General features: G+C 43.2%; 1 protein-coding gene and 1 long non-coding RNA gene across 3 annotated transcripts in view; both read left to right on the top strand.

The window, feature by feature from the left end:
- The window catches only part of kif26ab (kinesin family member 26Ab), a 68,586-nt gene extending 55,861 nt beyond the window's left edge, over nt 1–12,725 (top strand). The window contains exons 7-16 of one of the 2 annotated variants that reach the window (XM_034126204.1): nt 657–750; nt 1,306–1,568; nt 2,448–2,631; nt 3,403–3,562; nt 3,915–4,077; nt 4,954–8,206; nt 8,867–9,060; nt 9,989–10,012; nt 10,386–10,536; nt 10,643–12,725. In XM_034126204.1, the coding sequence (XP_033982095.1) occupies nt 657–750; nt 1,306–1,568; nt 2,448–2,631; nt 3,403–3,562; nt 3,915–4,077; nt 4,954–8,206; nt 8,867–9,060; nt 9,989–10,012; nt 10,386–10,536; nt 10,643–10,824 (4,668 nt within the window). In that variant the 3' untranslated portion in view covers nt 10,825–12,725. The remainder of the gene's footprint in view (nt 1–656; nt 751–1,305; nt 1,569–2,447; nt 2,632–3,402; nt 3,563–3,914; nt 4,078–4,953; nt 8,207–8,866; nt 9,061–9,988; nt 10,013–10,385; nt 10,537–10,642) is intronic. The other variant, XM_034126212.1, reaches the window with a different exon arrangement.
- Nucleotides 12,726–13,613: 888 nt separating this feature from the next.
- Nucleotides 13,614–18,877, top strand: part of LOC117478839 — a 38,527-nt gene continuing 33,263 nt past the window's right edge. The window contains exon 1 of the long non-coding RNA XR_004555505.1: nt 13,614–13,786. This is a non-coding gene — a long non-coding RNA (uncharacterized LOC117478839). The remainder of the gene's footprint in view (nt 13,787–18,877) is intronic.

The raw sequence follows: 18,877 nt of genomic DNA, 5'->3' as shown, positions 1-18,877 counted from the left end.
TTGGCTCTCTCCACAGTTTAAAACAAACACCATAGTCTTTTAATGGAATAATTGTATATATGTCACTCATTGCAACATTTCCTAAAAAAGAAATCTGAGGTCAAGTATTTTTTGCATTTCCCCATGGTGCTGTAAACTCTAAATAGCTATGAGAGCAGATGAGAGAGTATTGTGTCTCTGTAGCAATGAGAGCCTCAGATCTTATATCATGCCACCTACATGGAGCAAGTATTTTCCTAAGTAAGCTGCTGATAGCTAAAGCCCAAATGTTGCTGCTGGAGAGCTGAGGCCAAGCTGCTAGATTGTGCCGCTGGGACAGCACTGCTGGTGGCTAACAGTAGCGGCAGGCTGTTCTGCTGTTGGAGGTCTTGTTTGCAGTGTGATGTATGGGAAGGGGCCTCTGCTGCAAAAGCACTGCCCCAGAGGACCCATGCTGAAACGGATTGCAAAGAATGAGCCGCAAGTTGCAGCACACACACTCCTGAGTGATGAAAAACACTCAAACCATTAATGTGATTCTGTGTAACCAATGCATAATAACTGTTTAGTTTATAGGATATCGTTTTGGATTCATTGTTCTCTGTATGCCAGTTTGAAAGTCTTGGATGTAGTTAAACTGTAAATTGACTGTGTGGATGCTGTTTGTGTTTCCACAGGCTGAGGTGTGTTCAGGGACAGTAGCCGAGGTCATCCAGTCTGTGGTGAACGGTGCAGACGGTTGCATCTTCTGCTTCGGCCAAGTCAAGCTCGGTAAGCTCCTCCACTGGCAAGAGATTAAACAAGAGCCTTTGTTAGCCGAAGAAAACTCTCATTGCTCTTTGTTAGCTGCCCTTGATTGTCCACAATTGGCTTAGCAGTGCACTGGGGTGAGTCAAGGAATGGGAGATTGGAGGAAAGAAATGGGTAGTGAGTCCGGGTTGGGGATGAGGGGTAAAGTGCTGCATCCATGCTTCAGGGCTCAGTCTGTAATTAAAATCTTAGTAATTGGCCTGGGCAGTGCTCTCAGGCAGAATGACTGATTCTGGAATGAGTCCTTGGAGTAGAGTCTTTTTAGTTTACATTTACTGGATACTACCTCGAAAGCCCCACATCAGCCCCTATTATTATTTTTATAATCACTTGTATATTATAACCATCAGAACATATCTCATGTTCTTGTCTATTAGTTTTCCAACTCACTGTGCATTCGAGACAGCTTGATGAGAGAACTCATTTTAATGTTGAACATATAGTGAGAGTAGCTTGCTTTCAAGCACAAGGCAGTATTTCCATATTCATCCCCCTCTCTCTTTCACACATCCCCAGGCAAGACATACACCATGATTGGCAAAGACAGCTCCACTCAGAGCCTAGGCATTGTGCCCTGTGCCATTTCCTGGCTCTTCAAGCTCATCAATGAGCGCAAGGAGAAGACGGGCACCCGCTTCTCCGTTCGAGTGTCTGCTGTGGAAATCTTTGGGAAAGATGAGGAGCTGAAGGACTTGCTGTCTGACGTGTCCAGCGGCAGCCTGCAGGAGGGCCAGTCCCCTGGCATCAGTCTGAGAGAGGATCCAATCTGTGGCACTCAAGTGAGAAACACCTCTCCACTCTTTCTTTGTTCCCTGAGCCTTCCATTCTCTCTGTGGGTTTACAGTCTTAGTCTGACTGAGTATTGATCTTTGTCTGTCTATGATCCACCTCTTCCTCTCTAAAAGATATTTGACTTTCACTTGTGAGTGCTCTTGTGTGTATGTGTGTTTTTTCATCTCTTTTTGTACTTCCCAGTCCACCTCGCTCTATCCTGACTCTCTCTCAAATCCTCCCTTTATATTTCCACCAAACTCATCTGTGGTATTGATGGCTGTCTTCTTACCTTTGTATTGACTCCTCTGTCAGCATCCATCAGCATCTATTACCCATATGTTATTGCTGGCCCTCTGCAGCACAATAGAAGCATTATCGGGCGATGGGGGAGGACTGTATGATTGCAGGCACTCACAGGTGTCGCTGTCAGATGTTGTTTTTGGGGGATCTGTATGGACTTCAAAGGCTGTGTAATTCTGTGAAGCGCCTTCTTGCTTCGCCCTCTCAACAGCCACATGTGGGCTCCCTTCATGATGCCCCCCGCCTTCTCTCTCTCTTTTACCTCCTCCTTTGCCCCTCTTCTCTTTCTGTATCTCACCACCAACATCATCACATCCATGGTGAGGGAAGTGCCCCTGCCTCCTGCTCCACCATTACCTCTCCTAATCCTCCTCCCTCTGTGTGCATATCTGCTGTTTTAATCGCCCCCGAGACCCAATCTAATGGGCAAGAAATGTGTGCTGGGGTCCTACTAATTGGCTCCCGTCTCATTCTCTTTCCTCTCTTCCCTGGTATCCTTTTCACATCCGTCCTCTTTCTCAAGCCCTATGTGGCCTTCATTGCTCAACCCTAACCCTGTTCTCCATCTCTTCCTCCCCCCACAGCTCCAGAATCAGAGTGAGCTTCGTGCCCCGACGGCTGAGAAAGCCGCCCTCTTCCTTGATGCGGCCATCTCCGCACGCAGCACCAGCAGACCCAGCGTTGAGGAGGACGAGCGAAGGAACTCCCACATGCTGTTCACTCTGCACATTTACCAGTACCGCATGGAGAAGAGTGGCAAGGGAGGAAGTTAGTAGAAATGAATTACTGCATTTACACCACTAGCCATGTTCCAACAAGTAACCACCTCACATGTATGCAATAAACTACTTTGGTCATTGATCGATTATATAGCACTTTTACACATAGTTTCACATATGTATTCAAAAATAGAACAGCTGCAGTATAATTTCTTTAGATGTTTCCTCTCCTGATTACAGTTTTTCAAAGGGGACTTCCATTATACACTGAATGTAATAAGGTGATTTTGTGGTGATGTTGATGGCAGAAAAGTTTACTATAAGTATGAATAGAGCAGACAAGTCCCTTATTTGCAATGTTTATGGATGAATAGGTTGTGGGCTCTGCACGACTGAAATGTATTTGTATGCATGTCTTATGCTTTGATCAACAGCAAATTAAGATGTGAAGCCTCACTGACAGGAGCTTCATGTTTTGCTGCTGCACTAGCAATTACATCAGTCTTCCACATAACAATGTGCTGCCCTGTGATTTTTACAATGACAGCCAATTCCCTCTCGCTGTATTTTGAATCAGATGAAGAGGATGTGCCTCCTCGTTAACATGAGGTACACATCTGGTGTGACTTTACCAGTCAGGCTGCAATTTGAATCACTTCCGTGTGAAAATACTAACACAAAAATAAATCACAGAACTCTGACAATCTTCTGGGCTGAGCAGTGGCACTCCTGTCATCATAGCACTATGCGTGAGGAACTGACTTCAGAGAGGGAGTGTCTGGCCTGTGTTCACCTGGTTCTTCTTCTCTTTTTGGCACAGTGTCAGGCGGACGGAGCAGGCTGCACCTCATCGACCTGGGAAGCTGTGAAAAGGTCCTTAGTAAAAGCAGAGACGGAGGGGGAGGCTTGTGTCTTTCTCTCAACGCATTAGGAAATGTCATCATGGCTTTGGCAAATGGAGCAAAACATGTACCTTACAGGTAAGAAATGCACCATTAGTTTTACAGCCTCTCTTACTGTGTCTTAGCCTCTGTAAAGTTGTGTTATAAGTAATACTTTCAGGCAAGTTGCTGCATGTGTCATCAGTCTTGCAGGTTTTCTGTCTGAACGTTTATCTAGTTTGTTTAGTTAGCATTGTATAATAGCTTTCCCTGTTGTTGCACAAGATTATATTAAAGGAACTCAGGTATGACAAGACTAATGACATCAGCTCAGTATTTGTCAGCTCAGTGAACTTAAAATGGCTCCTCCTGAGCTCATTTCGGCTACCGTTATTGTTCTTTTGAAATACTACCATGCTGTTTGTTAATAACAGTGTTATGCACCCTGTAGGGACAGCAAACTGACAATGCTGTTGAGGGAGTCCCTTGGCAACATTAACTGCAGAACCACCATGATCGCCCACATCTCTGAATCCCCCGCCAACTATGCTGACTCACTCACCACTATCCAGCTGGCATCCCGCATCCACCGCATGAGGAAGAAAAAAACAAAGGTACAAGGATAGCTTAAAAAGCACTGATAAATATGAAGTAATAAACTGATATTGAAATATTGTATTCAATATGCATGAATATCAGTTGTACATATTTAGAAGTTAACAACATAGTTGTTCAGCAACTTCAATTACACTTCTAAATAATGATTTAGGTAATAGCTTTGCTACATCTAATGGTTTTGTTTATAAATGCAGAGTAATTGGTAATTCAACATTATATTTAAGTGTTGCTATAACAGCAATTACAATCTTAATGTGCGTGTGCCACTTTGATAGCATTAATCATATTTCATGCCACGACTCACGTCCCTAAATCTTTCATCCCCCTGCAATTTAGTAGCTATTAACCAAACGAATGTGTGAATGCTTCTGCAAATGAAAGATTATTAGTGCACTAACTCAGAGCTAGTTTTTCGAGGCTCCTCAACGCATAATCATGTAATCAATAGCACTGCCCGAGGAAGTGTGTAATACATTCCTTTGGATTAGGGAAATATATGCTCCAGATAATTAGGGGGAATGACAGCATGTATTTATTTGGTACCAGTCCCAGACATGATTATAACACAGTCTACATACAGCAGTTTATTGACATTAATTTCTGTGTGACTATTGATGTGCACTTTTAACCTTTAGATAAATATCGACAGGTAATTTCATAGAAATGAAAAATTACCCATTGATTGATTTCAATATGAAATCGTTGAGGAAATGAATCTACTAAGGATTAAAACGTTTTTGTAAAAAGGAATGAATGTTATATTAATAATGTAAGACGATAGAATCACATTACTGTCATCTCTTAATTAGAATATATTTAAAACCCAAAAGACTAACTTCTCTTCTGCTTTATCTCTGCTTTACACTTTACAGTATGCATCCAGTTCATCTGGAGGGGACAGTTCCTGTGAGGAGGGGAGGATCCGCCGGCCGCCCCACCTCAGGCCGTTCCACCCTCGGACCGTGGCACTGGACCCAGACCTGCCCTCCATGCTCAGTGACCCCGACTACTCCTCCAGTAGTGAACAGTCTTGTGATACCGTCATCTATGTGGGCCCTGGTGGATCTGCCCTCTCGGACAGGGAGCTTAGTGACAACGAAGGCCCACCTGCCTTTGTTCCAATCATCCCCTCCCTGAACAGAAGGAGGTGTACAAAAGAGGGCTCTATGGACCAGTTCTTTAAATGCAACACATTTGCTGAGCTGCAGGAGAGGCTAGAGTGTATAGACGGCAGTGAACAACCCACTGCCTTTGTTGGAGAGGTCAAGCGAGGCCCGGCTAGCCCCAAGACCGACATCTCTAAGGAGAGCGAAGGTTCTGCTTCCCCAAATACTGCAGCAAATAGTTCTCACACTCAAGAGGGCGACTCCGAAAACCAATCCCCTAAATCTGGTGCCACAAATCCGCCCTGCAGTCCCACTACAACATCTAAACTAGACAATGCAATGGCGCAATGCACACCTGCAGAAGAGGTACCTTCAGACAGTGTCCAAAATGTGTGCAGAACAAGCGCTGATGGTGAGAAAGCCTTTGTTTCAGAAAACATAGTTAGCGCGAATAAACTAACAACTGCTTCTGGGACTGACTCTGAGCCTGTGGTGAGAGAGAAGGTGTACTTCAACAAAAAAGCTTTGCCCAAGCCCGCCCCACCACCATCACAGCAGAGAGACCCCAGCAAGGAAAACACTGGCACTGTGGGAAGATCCAGCACCAGAATGCCTCCTGTAGGAATGAGCCACCAGGCTGTAAAAAGGCGGGATCCTTACACTTCCTCTCTGCTCAGATCTCCTGTGGAAGTGTGCCAGGTGCGCTCTACCTTTAGGGAAAGATGTCTAGATCGGGACATCCTGAGAGCCACTGTGACCTTGCAGCAGCCTGTGGAGCTGAATGGAGAGGATGAGCTGGTGTTCACCGTGGTGGAGGAACTGTCAATAGGTAGTCTTGTAGATAGAGATCGGCCATCCAGCATTATCAGCTTTAACAGTGACTGCTCCCTTCAGGCCCTAGCTTCTGGTTCACGACCTGTCAGCATCATCAGCAGCATCAATGATGAATTTGACGCCTACACATCGTCCATGGGAGGATCAGAGGTGAACATTGCAGTGGTCACACCCCTCCAGGAGGGAGCGTGTATAGATAGCAGGGGTTCATCTATCAGCTCTTGGCTGAGTGAGGTTAGTGTCTGCACCTTGGAAAGTGAAGGGGCTCATTCATCGGACGTCTTCCTTCCACAGGCCAAACACATGGGGCCAGAGGCCGCCTTTTACTTTGATTCCCTGGATATGTTTCATTGTGTCTCTTCTCCTAGAGATCCCAAGAACTCCCTCAATGACAGTGGGTTTAGTTTTTCAGAACATGATAGCGATAGTGCTGCCTCAAGCAAACTATCTTTGACAAAATGCCCCCCATCTCCGGAATCAGCCAAAGGCTCCCTCGGATACACATCTAAAATAACTAAAGCTCACTCGCTTAGCTCGTCCCAACTTCCCCAGGGCCCCTCCATAGTCCACTCTAGTCTTCCCAGGAAGATTAAACCTACCTCATCCATCTCTCATAGTAGTAGCAGCAGAGAGCCACCAAGGCAAGAGGCTAAGCAGGAGGATCCTTGGCAGCGCGTTGACAATCACTCAGATCCTCTTCCCGACTCCAGCAGCACCAGCAAATTTCTCCGAAATCCCCCCAGTGGTATCCCCACCAGCAAGACAACACACAACAGCAACACTGTACCTCGCCCACCCAAGGTGCAGGGGCCTACCTCGTCCCAGAGGGTGGTCGATGGCTGTGAGAAGTCAGCCAGCAAGAATCTACCCAGCAAAATGCCTCAGCTGAGACGAGGTGCCACCACCTTGGGAACAGTGCCCGTGATTCATTCTTCCGCAGACTACAAGGGATCTCAAGATATTATTGCATCGACCACAAGCCTTAAATACTCCTCCCTGGGGAAAAACAACAAGGCCATTTCACAGAAAGCGAGCAATCTCCCTAAACCTGGTTGCATCTCACCTCCCCCTCCTCCAGTGAGAAAGTCTAGTCTTGACCACAAGACTAAGATCCTGCTGCCCCAAAGTGCCTTAAAGTCAGCATATGGGGAAGCAGGACGGGCTTCTGGAGCAAGGACAGCTGTATCAGAGGATGAGCTTGAGGTACGCCACAGAGCAGACTCTACCAGTTTCAAAACCTCCAGTCTCAACATAGCCAAAGTTACCTCCAGCCTGAAGGCCAGAGGGCCTAGAGGAGCGGCTGGGCAGCATTATGGCAGTCAAATGTCCCTGGAAAGATGTGAAAGCCTGTCCTTATCTGGTTCCAGACCGACGCTTAGTAGGGAGAATAGTGGGACAAGCCTGGGGAGCGGCAGTAGCAAATCCAGCAGATCCATTCCTAGATTTGGAATTCCTAATTCATCCAGCTCTCCAATAGCTACCTGCCCATCATCGCCAAGTGGAGGAAGTATTAGCAAAACAGGTCAGGTTAAAGCTTCTGTGAATCCCAGGTCATTAGGAACCCTTAATAGTAGTAAGGCACGCTCACTGTCAGTCAACAGCTCCAAGGGCCTTAGCTCCTCCACCAAATCTTTGGCCGCCCCTGTGACCAGAAATACCAATGCTAACCTCCCTCCATCAGGACGGACATCAGCTCCTCGAACCAACACTGCTACTGTCAGCACTAAGCCTGGGAGAGGAACTATCATGGGCACAAAGCAGGCCATGAGAGCTGCCAACAGCCGTGTGAGCGAACTCGCAACAGGCAACATATCAGGCAAACACATAAGAGGAGCAGGAGATTCAGACAGCGGGAATGACAGCGGTGTGAATGTGAATGAGGACAAATCCCCGATAGCCATCCTGCCCTCCCCATACAGCAAAATCACAGCACCCAGGCGGCCTCAACGCTACAGCAGCGGCCATGGCAGCGACAACAGTAGTGTGTTGAGCGGGGAGCTGCCTCCGGCTATGGGCCGCACAGCTCTGTTCTACCACAGTGGTGGCAGCAGCGGATATGAGAGCATGATCCGTGACAGCGAGGCCACAGGGAGCGCTTCCTCTGCCCACGACTCCATGAGCGAGAGTGGCGTGTCGTCTTCAGGCAGAACAAGGAGCTCCAAGTTTCCCAAGAAGAGAGCAAATGGTGAGAATCTCATTTTGGGTTTTTGGGCCTTAAATGAGCCAATGCGAGTGCCGTTAGAGGTTACATTCACACCTATCATACTGGCAATAAGAGTGTTGGTACGATCTATCAAACAGTATATGTCCTTGAAGCTACACACATTAAATCCAGAAATAAATGCCCTCTCCTAGGAAATTAGCCATATAGCGCTTCTACCTTCATGAATCCATTCTTATTACATTCACGAATTGCTGCTTCATTGGATTTTCTCTCCTCCTGTATCAGCAGAATACATTATTCATACATATATGGGAAAATGATAATGCATATATCAAACAACACAACTTTGAACTGTGTGATAATCAAATAAGATGAGTTGTACATCACCAGCAATGAGCTGGTTCAGGTTTTTGCAACCCTGTATATATATATATAACCATTTGAATTCATGTGCATTAAACCAACCTGAATTCATTCAGGCTGTGTGTGTATCGAATAGCAACCCATGAAACCCTCATAAATATGCAATCACCACAACTCGGCTTGCCTATGTAAGGCCTTGCATCACTTTACATCTCAGAGTGAGACTCATACATATTTATTCATAAATCTCAGCAAATAACACCATTGTATGTCAACAACTCAACTGGTGCCTGTCTGACCTTATGCATGTATTTGTAGGCTTCCAGAGAAGACGACTTATCCCGGCAACCCTGCCAGAAACCAATTCCCTGGGGAAGAAGGTGGCCACAGCCGGGCAGTGGGTGGACTTGCCCCCTATGTCGGGACCTCTGAAGGAGCCTTTTGAGATCAAGGTGTATGAGATCGATGATGTGGAGCGGCTACAGAGGCGGCGTCAGGAGGAAACTGCAGAGGTAAGCAGAGGGTCGTCCCCCACTTGTTTTTCATAGTCGAACATCTCGCTGAACTTGTTTAAGATAATGTTGTGTCTGGGTCAAGGTGTCGTTAATCCCTCTTGCTAAGCCTCGGCCATACTTTCCATGTGCGACATTGATGCCATGCATGCCCAAGACGTGTCACATTGACTTGTGTTGTGGGAATGTCTTAGTTTGCTTCTTCCCAGTTTCTTTTTAAAGAACAAGCAAGTTATTAGATGTCTCAGACGTCTGACCTTCAGTTAGCTCAGTGGCAAATCCAGGAGTTCAAATGTCTGTGTCCAGATTCCCATAGCATGGTATTTTTGCACCGTTCCAAAGGAGTGTCAAGAGTTCAGGAGGCAATTACTGATGAGGGTTAATTGGTTTGGATATGAGTGATGACTCAGCTTACTGCTGATGCTGATGTGTGTGTGTGGGGGGGGGGGGGGTTAAGAAAGAAAAAAGGAGATGGTGTGAGAAGATTGGTCAGGGAATGTGTGATGAATGCAGGGGCGCCCAACACTAGCTCAAATCAGCTCACTGCTTGCATTCATCACTGGACGCCTGACTGCTTTTTATAGCTGACTCTTCATCTGTGGATCATTAACTGCTCCCACACGTTTGCTGCTGCCAGACAGGGATTTGTTAAGAGAAGATATTAAATCAGCCCTATGGCGGTTTGATTTTCACTTTCAATTAGGAGAAAAATTATTGTTTTTTTTCTCTCCCAGTCATCACTGCCCGAATGAGAATTTTGCTTTTCTGTGCTATTTTGAAATTAGCATTGGTGTCTCGTGCATCAGTAACCTTGTCTACAGTTTATGTATATATTTACACACTGTTTCTATCTGCTATTCATATAATATTCTGTCTTGTTTAACATGCTAACTTGTTTTATTTGTTCCCCCCCCCATTTTGTCTTCAGCAACCATTCCAGGATGTTGACAAGGTGAGCTCATTTTAATGGTGACCGAGGTTTCAGTATTAGCACAATAGGCTGTACTAAAGCAGTTATTATCATCATAATAATTCAACCTACAATTGACATCATACTGTAAAATCTGAACAATGCCCACATCACAGCACAACTCAGCTTAAGACTTTGTCTTAAACGTTTTTGAACAAAAATAACATTTATTCTTTGGGGGCAGGGTTATACAAGACTAACTATAAGTACTAAGGTGGCCAATGGTTTCTTTTTTAGGCTTTATAATGACTTTTACTGGTAGTTTTCCTAATTCATGCTGTGCCAACTTGAACTGTGTACTAATAGGCACTTCACTCAACTCATCTGTAATCAAACATCTTTGTATATCCCTTAGGGCCTGCTGTATTTTAACAATAAGCTGAAAATGTTAGAGAGAAGGCAACAGCAAGTGAGAGAACTGAGGGCAAAGTATGAGGTGTTAATGGAGGAGCTAGAAGACACCAAGGCCCGACTGATGATGGACCCCAGCAAGTGGATGGGAGAGTGTAAGTAACTGCTTAAATGTTCTGTTACTGTTAGTTGATAACTATATAATGTTAATTATTTTAAGACAAACTGTGTAAACAAACATTTGTTCCACTTTTTCAACAGTTGACGTGGACCAGGCTTTGGATAAAGAGTCTCCGGAGTACCATGAGGCCTTGGCACAGGCCACAGAGGAGCTGGAGTTCTGTGTCAATCTATGCAAGTCCCGTGTCATGATGGTGACCTGCTTTGACATCAGCATGCCAAAAACTGGTGCTCAGGATGGACTGCGTGAAGTCGAAGTGTGAGGACAAAAGAAAGTCGAGCTGGAGAAATGAGGAAGTGAGAAAACAAAGGATGGTAAAATGTAGCAGTCAGTGATTAGATATCACTGGAATGAAGAACAACAAGTGACAGAGATGAGATGAGAGTGGATCTTCGCATTAACAGAGGAAATCTTAAACACCTAGCTACAGTGCCTCGTTGCCTAAAGACATATTTAAATGGCAGAGATATCAAACGTGAGCACAAATGCTGTTGCTTGTATTGCAAGGCAGTGGCCATCACTTACTCAAGAGTCAATGAACAACACCTGGAAGTGCCTTTTGTATTGTTTTGTTTTTGAGTTATTCTTTTTCATATGGTGCAGGTATCCTTAAGCATACCTGAGCTAACCCTGAACATATTGCTTTTAAGAAAAATATTTTATATTGCATTGTATAGTGTATTTATATGATTATGTGGTGTGTACAAATATCCTTTTAAGGGAAAAATAAAGAGGAAAAAAGAAAAAGCAATAAGCTAATGTTATTGCGCTCCCAGACTTTGCCTTTTCTCTTGTTTCAAACCTCAGTCAGCATTTTATTCATGTTTATTCAGCCTCTTGCGCCTTATGTTAACTCTCTGGTTCTGTAGTTTTTTAGATTTTCATACTGGACTACGTTTTCTCATCAAGGACTGCATTTGCTGTTGTCGCTCATAGCCTGCCAGCTGGCCTGTGAAAGCTAGCAGGGTTGAGTGAATGTTTTCCCTCCAGTTGCCTTGATCAAAATGGGTCTCAGTGGATGTACTAAGGTAGAACAGCAGTTATATTGGGGAGCTGGAAGGCTTATAAAAGCTGTGCTTGCCTGTGTTTATCTCACTGAAAATGAGACATTACGCCAAAACATATCAATCAGAGGGCCACTGTAATGGATAGGGAGGTATTATTCTTGATTCAGCCATTCTCTCTGGTGCCTCAATGCAACATGTGGTCAAGCAACCCTTGGAGACCTTCCCTACACCAGCCTACGAGCAGGAGGATAGCATGATGAATGGGTACACTGATAGCAGTGAACCCAATTTCTCTCTAAATAGGCTTGGGGTGGGTGATATCTATACACTGTAAAACAAAGCAGCACACATGAGACAGCACAAGTCTACTGGCCTATTATACAATACTTTTTCAAGCGCTACCAAGCCTCGGCTCTATGCATTCCAATACATTTACTGCAACTACTGTAAGAACCTCAATGCTGACTTAAGTGCAGCAACACATTTTGGCATCTTTTATCCCTAGTTATTTTTCTTATTTTAAATAGTACAATTAACTAGGTTGATGCAGTTTCTCAAGAACTTTTTGTTTACCATGAGTTGATGCAGTGAATAAGAGCAAATGATCGGGACATTTTGTTTAGAAAATCAATCATGATATCAGCTCTTTGTAGCTGCCAGAATGTGTTTGTAATGATTCAAACGGCTGACGCAAAGAAAACAAAGATGATCGGTGAAAATGATTGTTGTGAAAAACAAACTGGCTTTGTTGAATTTTGGTATGTTTGATTTCTATATTTCTGTTGCAAATATAACTTTGTTTTCTTTCTTTAAAAAATATGTACTCTCTCAGGCCCTTTCTGAAGATGCTGCATGAGATTTTTTTATCATTTTTAAGAATGATTTCTACTCCATTTTTTACCATTCTAATTTTTTACAATAACTTCAATTTTCACTAATGTGGGGTAAGACTCATAAACTAAAAAAATATAACCAAACCAAGACCTTTTTTTCCAAGAAATTATTATATGTGGGGTCATATTTCATATCAAAACTCATATTTTCGAATATCTTTCTTTTTGTATAGGATTTTCCAACCCTGTGTATAAATGTATGATATGGCAGCTTGTGTTTTACTTTTACAGTTCCTGTGAATAAAATGTTTCTTCTTACTGACGATTCAGAGTTGACTTTTGTTTCCCAGATTCACATATATTCTATATTCATGGGATTGTTTGTTCACACACAATTGAACAGAAGATAAGACTGAAAGCACTTTATGTAAGTCTGCAATTTCCTACGGAAATCCAAACAACAATCATATGCGGCCTACTTGCTTTTTCAATTCCGATTGTTCGTCGTCCCATACACAACAGGTAGCTGCAACCTGAGCCACATAAGAAATGTTAAGCCATCTGACACAGGTGACATTGGTGTAGCGTGCTTACTTTTTCACACCTTCATTTTTTATTTGTTTAAAGCAATTTATTAACACATACACAATTTCCATTAGTTTGATATAAAACAACACAGTAGGCTCATGCAGAGGTGGAACAAATACTCATCTTGTACTTGTGTAAAAGTAGAAGTACCATGTAGGAATACTAAGGAATAAGTCCTGCAATCAAAATGTTACTCAAGTAAAAGTAGAAAAGTATTGGCATCCAAATATACTTAAAGTACCAAAAGTAAAAGTACTCATTATGCAGATTGGTCAATTTCAGAATGATATAAATCATATGTTTTGATAATTATAATTGATGCATTAATGTGTTTATCAAAGCTGGTTAATTTAATTATGTTGTATACTGCAGGGAAGCTTGTCAATCATAAATCCAAATCTCCAAAAGTAAATCTGTAAAAAACGCAGATACAATTAGACCCTTAATATTTTTCACAGTGTCTCTTCTGCCTGATTTGACCTTTTACTCATTGTGGGCGTGTCAGTCTGTTGATTGACTCATGCTGCACCTGAACACACCGTTTATTTCCAGTGTAGAGAAGATAATACAAATACTATATACGTCGTCTTCTGTGGATTATACAAGATTATTGTGTAGTTGTATATAAGATAAGCGTTCCAGTTGAATTTCGCTAATGTAATATGTCAGTGTTGTGAACTTGTGAGCACCAGAGCAACACCACGGTAGGCCTACTGGGATAGCGACAGAGACGTCAGAAAGATATCTCAGAACAACACCAACCACCAGATATTTTCAAGGCTAGCTACTACTAGAGGTAAGTGCTAAAATATCTGTTTACATGTGGTAAAATCGGTCGAACTGACAAGCTGCTAGCTGGTTGTGCACCGTTAGCATTGTTATTTGTAGCCACCATGGAGTTTTGAGACCTCTTGCTATTACTAGCGAGCATAGCTCTTTCCAACTCTAACCTGAGCAGAGGTCTAATCAGCCTTAATTGCAAACACCTGTGTGCCTGGCCTTTGCAGTATATTGCAATCATTCCATTAGTTGAGTAGGAACATAAGGTGCCAGTCAAAGATATTACTATTTTTCTACATTTGATTCACACCACACAGAGAACTCACCTTTTGCTGTTGAATTCCATCAGGATATAATTTTCCTTGATTAAATGACAGTATATCTCACTAACTCTCAAACTGTTTAGATTTTATGGACTGTTCCTAGAGGATGAACATACAGTTTTTGATGATACTTGACTCAACAGTAGCACATTGGTAAAAAATAGTTGATATACAGTAAAGGAAATTAGACAAAAAGAGGGGGTGCCGGTGTTATGCCGTAGATTGAAGCCTTGCCGTAGATTGAAGCCCTGTTCGCGGGGACGAGCAAAGTGACGTCATCGCCTGTATTGAGCGTTCGCCTAGTTTTCTAAGCGGAAAAACGAAAGATACTATTTACTTTCTCTCTTTTGAATGATATATTTCCCATCAGATTAAACAGCAAACGGCTGAATAAATAATGTGCATACAATTGCGTGGAGGCTCGTTTTAAGGACACTTTTCAGATCTGTCACAATCTTCGTATTGGAACAAACTTCCGTTTTTGAGTCCACTCTGTTCTGTTCCTCCTTCCTACAGAACAGACAATGACAGGATAATATGTCATTTGTCAGTATAGTCCTAATTTTTAAAACCTTCTCTGTTGTTTAAGTGTCTGATAACCACGAATAGTAAGCAATGATATAACAGTAATTATATAACATATGTCAGACACTGTGTTATTTTCAATCAAGCCTAAAAGATTATAATGTGTTCAAACTGGCTTCACTCGCTTGAATTGCTCCTTTGAATGTAATGTTCCTCTGTGGTTTCCTACTCAACACATGTTTGTATTGTAATGCCACTCATATTTTATTTTTTATTGTATTTTAAGGTGACATTGAATGCTTTGAAAGGTGCCCTAAAATAAAGTGTATTATTGATCTTATATCTGTGCCTATATCACACTATTAATGTTCCTTATTTTAGACTAGGTTAATCCTGGTGTCAATAGGGAAGATCTGCACTGTTCTCTACATAACATGTTCAGCAGAGCAGGTATTTCTCCTGCCAGATTTGGAACCCCCCCTATCATTTTGTCCAGGATGGTCATAGACTCACCAAAATCACACTGGTGTTTGCTGTTCCCCTCTAGTTTGTGCTCGCAAAAGTATTTTACTCTGGGCCCAGCAGGTGAAAAACTAAAGAGGGGCTTCCAAATCCGGCAGAGAAGGTGCTGCCAGATATGGCACCCCCTCTACAACTTTGTCCAGGACAGTCACAACTTCACCAAAATCATACTGGTGTTGCCTGTTCCCCTCTAGTTTGTGCTCACCAAAGTATTTTACTCTGGGCCGAGCAGGTGCAGAATTAAAGAGGGGCTTCCATATCCGGCAGACCAGGTGTTGTAGCTGCCGGATTTGGAAGCCCCCCTATACCTTTGTCCAGGATAGTCATAGACTCACCAAAATCACACTGGTGTTTGCTGTTTCCCTCTAGTTTGTGCTCACAAAAGCATGTTACTCTGGGACCAGCAGGTGAACAATTATAGGGGGGCTTCCATATCTGGCAGCCAGCCACAACACCTTCTCTGCCGGATATGGAAGCCCCTCTTTAGTTTTGTACCTGCTGGGCCCAGAGTAAAATGCTTTGGTGAGCATAAACTAGAGGGGAACAGGCAACACCAGTGTGATTTTGGTGAAATTGTGACTATCCTGGACAAAGATATAGGGGGTCTTCCAAATCCGGCAGCTACAACACCTGGTCTGCCGGATATGGAAGCCCCTCTTTAGTTTTTTACCTAATGGGCCCAGAGTAAAATTCTTTTGTGAGCACAAACTAGAGGGGAACAGCAAACACCAGTGTGATTTTGGTGAGTCTATGACCATCCTGGACAAAATGATAGGGGGGCTTCCAAATCCGGCAGCTACAACACCTTCTCTGCCGGATATGGAAGCCCCTCTTTAGTTTTTTACCTAATGGGCCCAGAGTAAAATTCTTTTGTGAGCACAAACTAGAGGGGAACAGCAAACACCAGTGTGATTTTGGTGAGTCTATGACCATCCTGGACAAAATTATAGGGGGGCTTCCAAATCCGGCAGCTACAACACCTTCTCTGCCGGATATGGAAGCCCCTCTTTAGTTTTTCACCTGCTGGGCCCAGAGTAAAATGCTTTTGCGAGCACAAACTAGAGGGGAACAGGCAACACCAGTGTGATTTTGGTGACAGTGTGACTGTCCTGGACAAAGTTGTAGGGGGGGTGCCATATCTGGCAGCACCTGGTCTGCCGGATTTGGAAGCCCCTCTTTAGTTTTTCACCTGCTGGGCCCAGAGTAAAATGCTTTTGCGAGCACAAACTAGAGGGGAACAGCAAACACCAGTGTGATTTTGGTGAGTCTATGACCATCCTGGACAAAATGATAGGGGGGGTTCCAAATCTGGCAGGAGAAATACCTGCTCTGCTGAACATGTTATGTAGAGAACAGTGCAGATCTTCCCTATTGACACCAGGATTAACCTAGTCTAAAATAAGGAACATTAATAGTGTGATATAGGCACAGATATAAGATCAATAATACACTTTATTTTAGGGCACCTTTCAAAGCATTCAATGTCACCTTAAAATACAATAAAAAATAAAATGAGTGGCATTACAATACAAACATGTGTTGAGTATGAAACCACAGAGGAACATTACATTCAAAGGAGCAATTAAAGCGAGTGAAGCCAGTTTGAACACATTATAATCTTTTAGGCTTGATTGAAAATAACACAGTGTCTAACATATGTTATATAATTACTGTTATATCATTGCTTACTATTCGTGGTTATCAGACACTTAAACAACAGAGAAGGTTTTAAAAAAATAGGACTATACTGACAAATGACATATTATCCTGTCATTGTCTGTTCTGTAGGAAGGAGGAACAGAACAGAGTGGACTCAAAAACGGAAGTTTGTTCCAATACGAAGATTGTGACAGATCTGAAAAGTGTCCTTAAAATGAGCCTCCACGCAATTGTATGCACATTATTTATTCAGCCGTTTGCTGTTTAATCTGATGGGAAATATATCATTCAAAAGAGAGAAAGTAAATAGTATCTTTCGTTTTTCCGCTTAGAAAACTAGGCGAACGCTCAATACAGGCGATGACGTCACTTTGCTCGTCCCCGCGAACAGGGCTTCAATCTACGGCAAGGCTTCAATCTACGGCATAACACCGGTCCAGAGTGATTAATTGCTCCATGTTTCAGGAGGGCCATCTGCTCAGTATGATACATGGAGTCCTGTGGAGTATTCCAACTGTAGATGGGCGAGTGTGTTGAGCTAGAACTTGAGCCCTGCTGGGCCATAACATCTTGCCTCCTCCTGGTTAATTCTGTTTTGATCAAAAGCATAAGAGGTTAATTTGGCGAACTTGCAAGACCAGCTGGTCACTGTTTCAAATCAAATTTTCTTTTTTTCTCTTGTAAGTGGTTTTGCGATGCTCTTTGTCACCTTGTGAAGACTGAGTTCTGAAAAATCATAAAACACCTTTAAACGCATATTTGACAAATTTGATGGAGGAAATTCTATCCTCTATAAAGGATTATTATGTCTCCAGCCTGCAGTGATTTGACAGGCAGCAAAAGCCTTTTGACGAATCTTTCAAGGTCCTGTCGGCTCAGACTGTACCTAGTTGCTGGTAGGAAGTCGGTGTCTGAGTGGAAACAGTTGTCTGGGGCTGCTGCAGACGTCTGATGGCTGCTGAGCACAGTCAGCCCTGTGTCCCAGCACACTTCGCCTCAGGGCTCTCATCATTAGCAGGGAGTTGGGTGTTGTAGGAGAATACAAATGAGTTCAGTGAAGAGTCAGCAGTCCCTCCTCACCCTTCACCCCAACCCAGCAGTGACCCTGGGTTTGAACTCTATTCACTCCTCTCTGAGTTTTTATCCAAAAGCAATCCCAATCCACTTGAATTCCCTGTCCATTTGATATATTTCCCTTTCTTTGTCTTTTGTTTCCATTATCGTCTGCTGACACGTTCAAAGTGGTTTCTCCTGTCAAATTGATTCAGAGCAGAGAGGAGAGTTCTCTTTGAAAAAAAAAAGTTTAAATCCTACAAATGATATTCTCTGGTATTCATAATTTCAGATGACCTCAAGACTGAATGTTAATTAGCTTCAGATATATTAAAGGAGAACAAGCTTTTTGAACCCTCATCCCTCTGCCTGCATCTGCCCTGGACATTGTTAGTGGTAGTAGTAGCTCACTTTTGGATTTACAGCCCTGCAGTAAGTCCCACAGATTGGTCTGTCGAAACCAAGCTTGCTCTTTGAAGAAGACCCATAAACCTGACCAAATACTGCCACTTATTCTCAGTAATTAAAACAAGCTGTCGTGGAGAAAAGTCCTTAAATTATCAGCGGCTAGGCAAGATGTCAGCCCCACAAACACAGTCTCTCTGCCTGCGTGGCCGTGCTTCAGGGGGGTCGTAACCATTGACATCTCCATCCTCAGAACAGATTGCATGTGTGAGGAGTTTTGCACCAAGACAGAAACCTTTTAAGAGTTGTAGTCCTGAAGGCTTCCCCCCCCCCCCCCCCCCCCCCCCCCATGTACTGTAAATTCAGGATGGGTGGCCATTCAAGACCAACAACATGCAACTGAGCTAAGATAACACCAGAGGCAGTTAATCAAACTGATGCAATCCATAATGTTAAAGTGAATTAATTAGCCTTTCAGAGACAACTTGAAATGATCTACCACGGAAGATTTGACCTTGTTTACTGTGTTTAATTTAGCAAGCTTTGGGTTATGAGAGGCTAGGGGGAACCAGCAATTATATGATGTAATGATTTAGATATAGGGCCACTGATTTACCATA

Source organism: Trematomus bernacchii, unplaced genomic scaffold (genome assembly GCF_902827165.1).
Source record: "Trematomus bernacchii unplaced genomic scaffold, fTreBer1.1, whole genome shotgun sequence".
NCBI classification, from domain to species: domain Eukaryota; kingdom Metazoa; phylum Chordata; class Actinopteri; order Perciformes; family Nototheniidae; genus Trematomus; species Trematomus bernacchii.
Note: the sequence above shows the minus strand (reverse complement) of the source record. Positions and strands in the feature narration are given on the sequence as shown.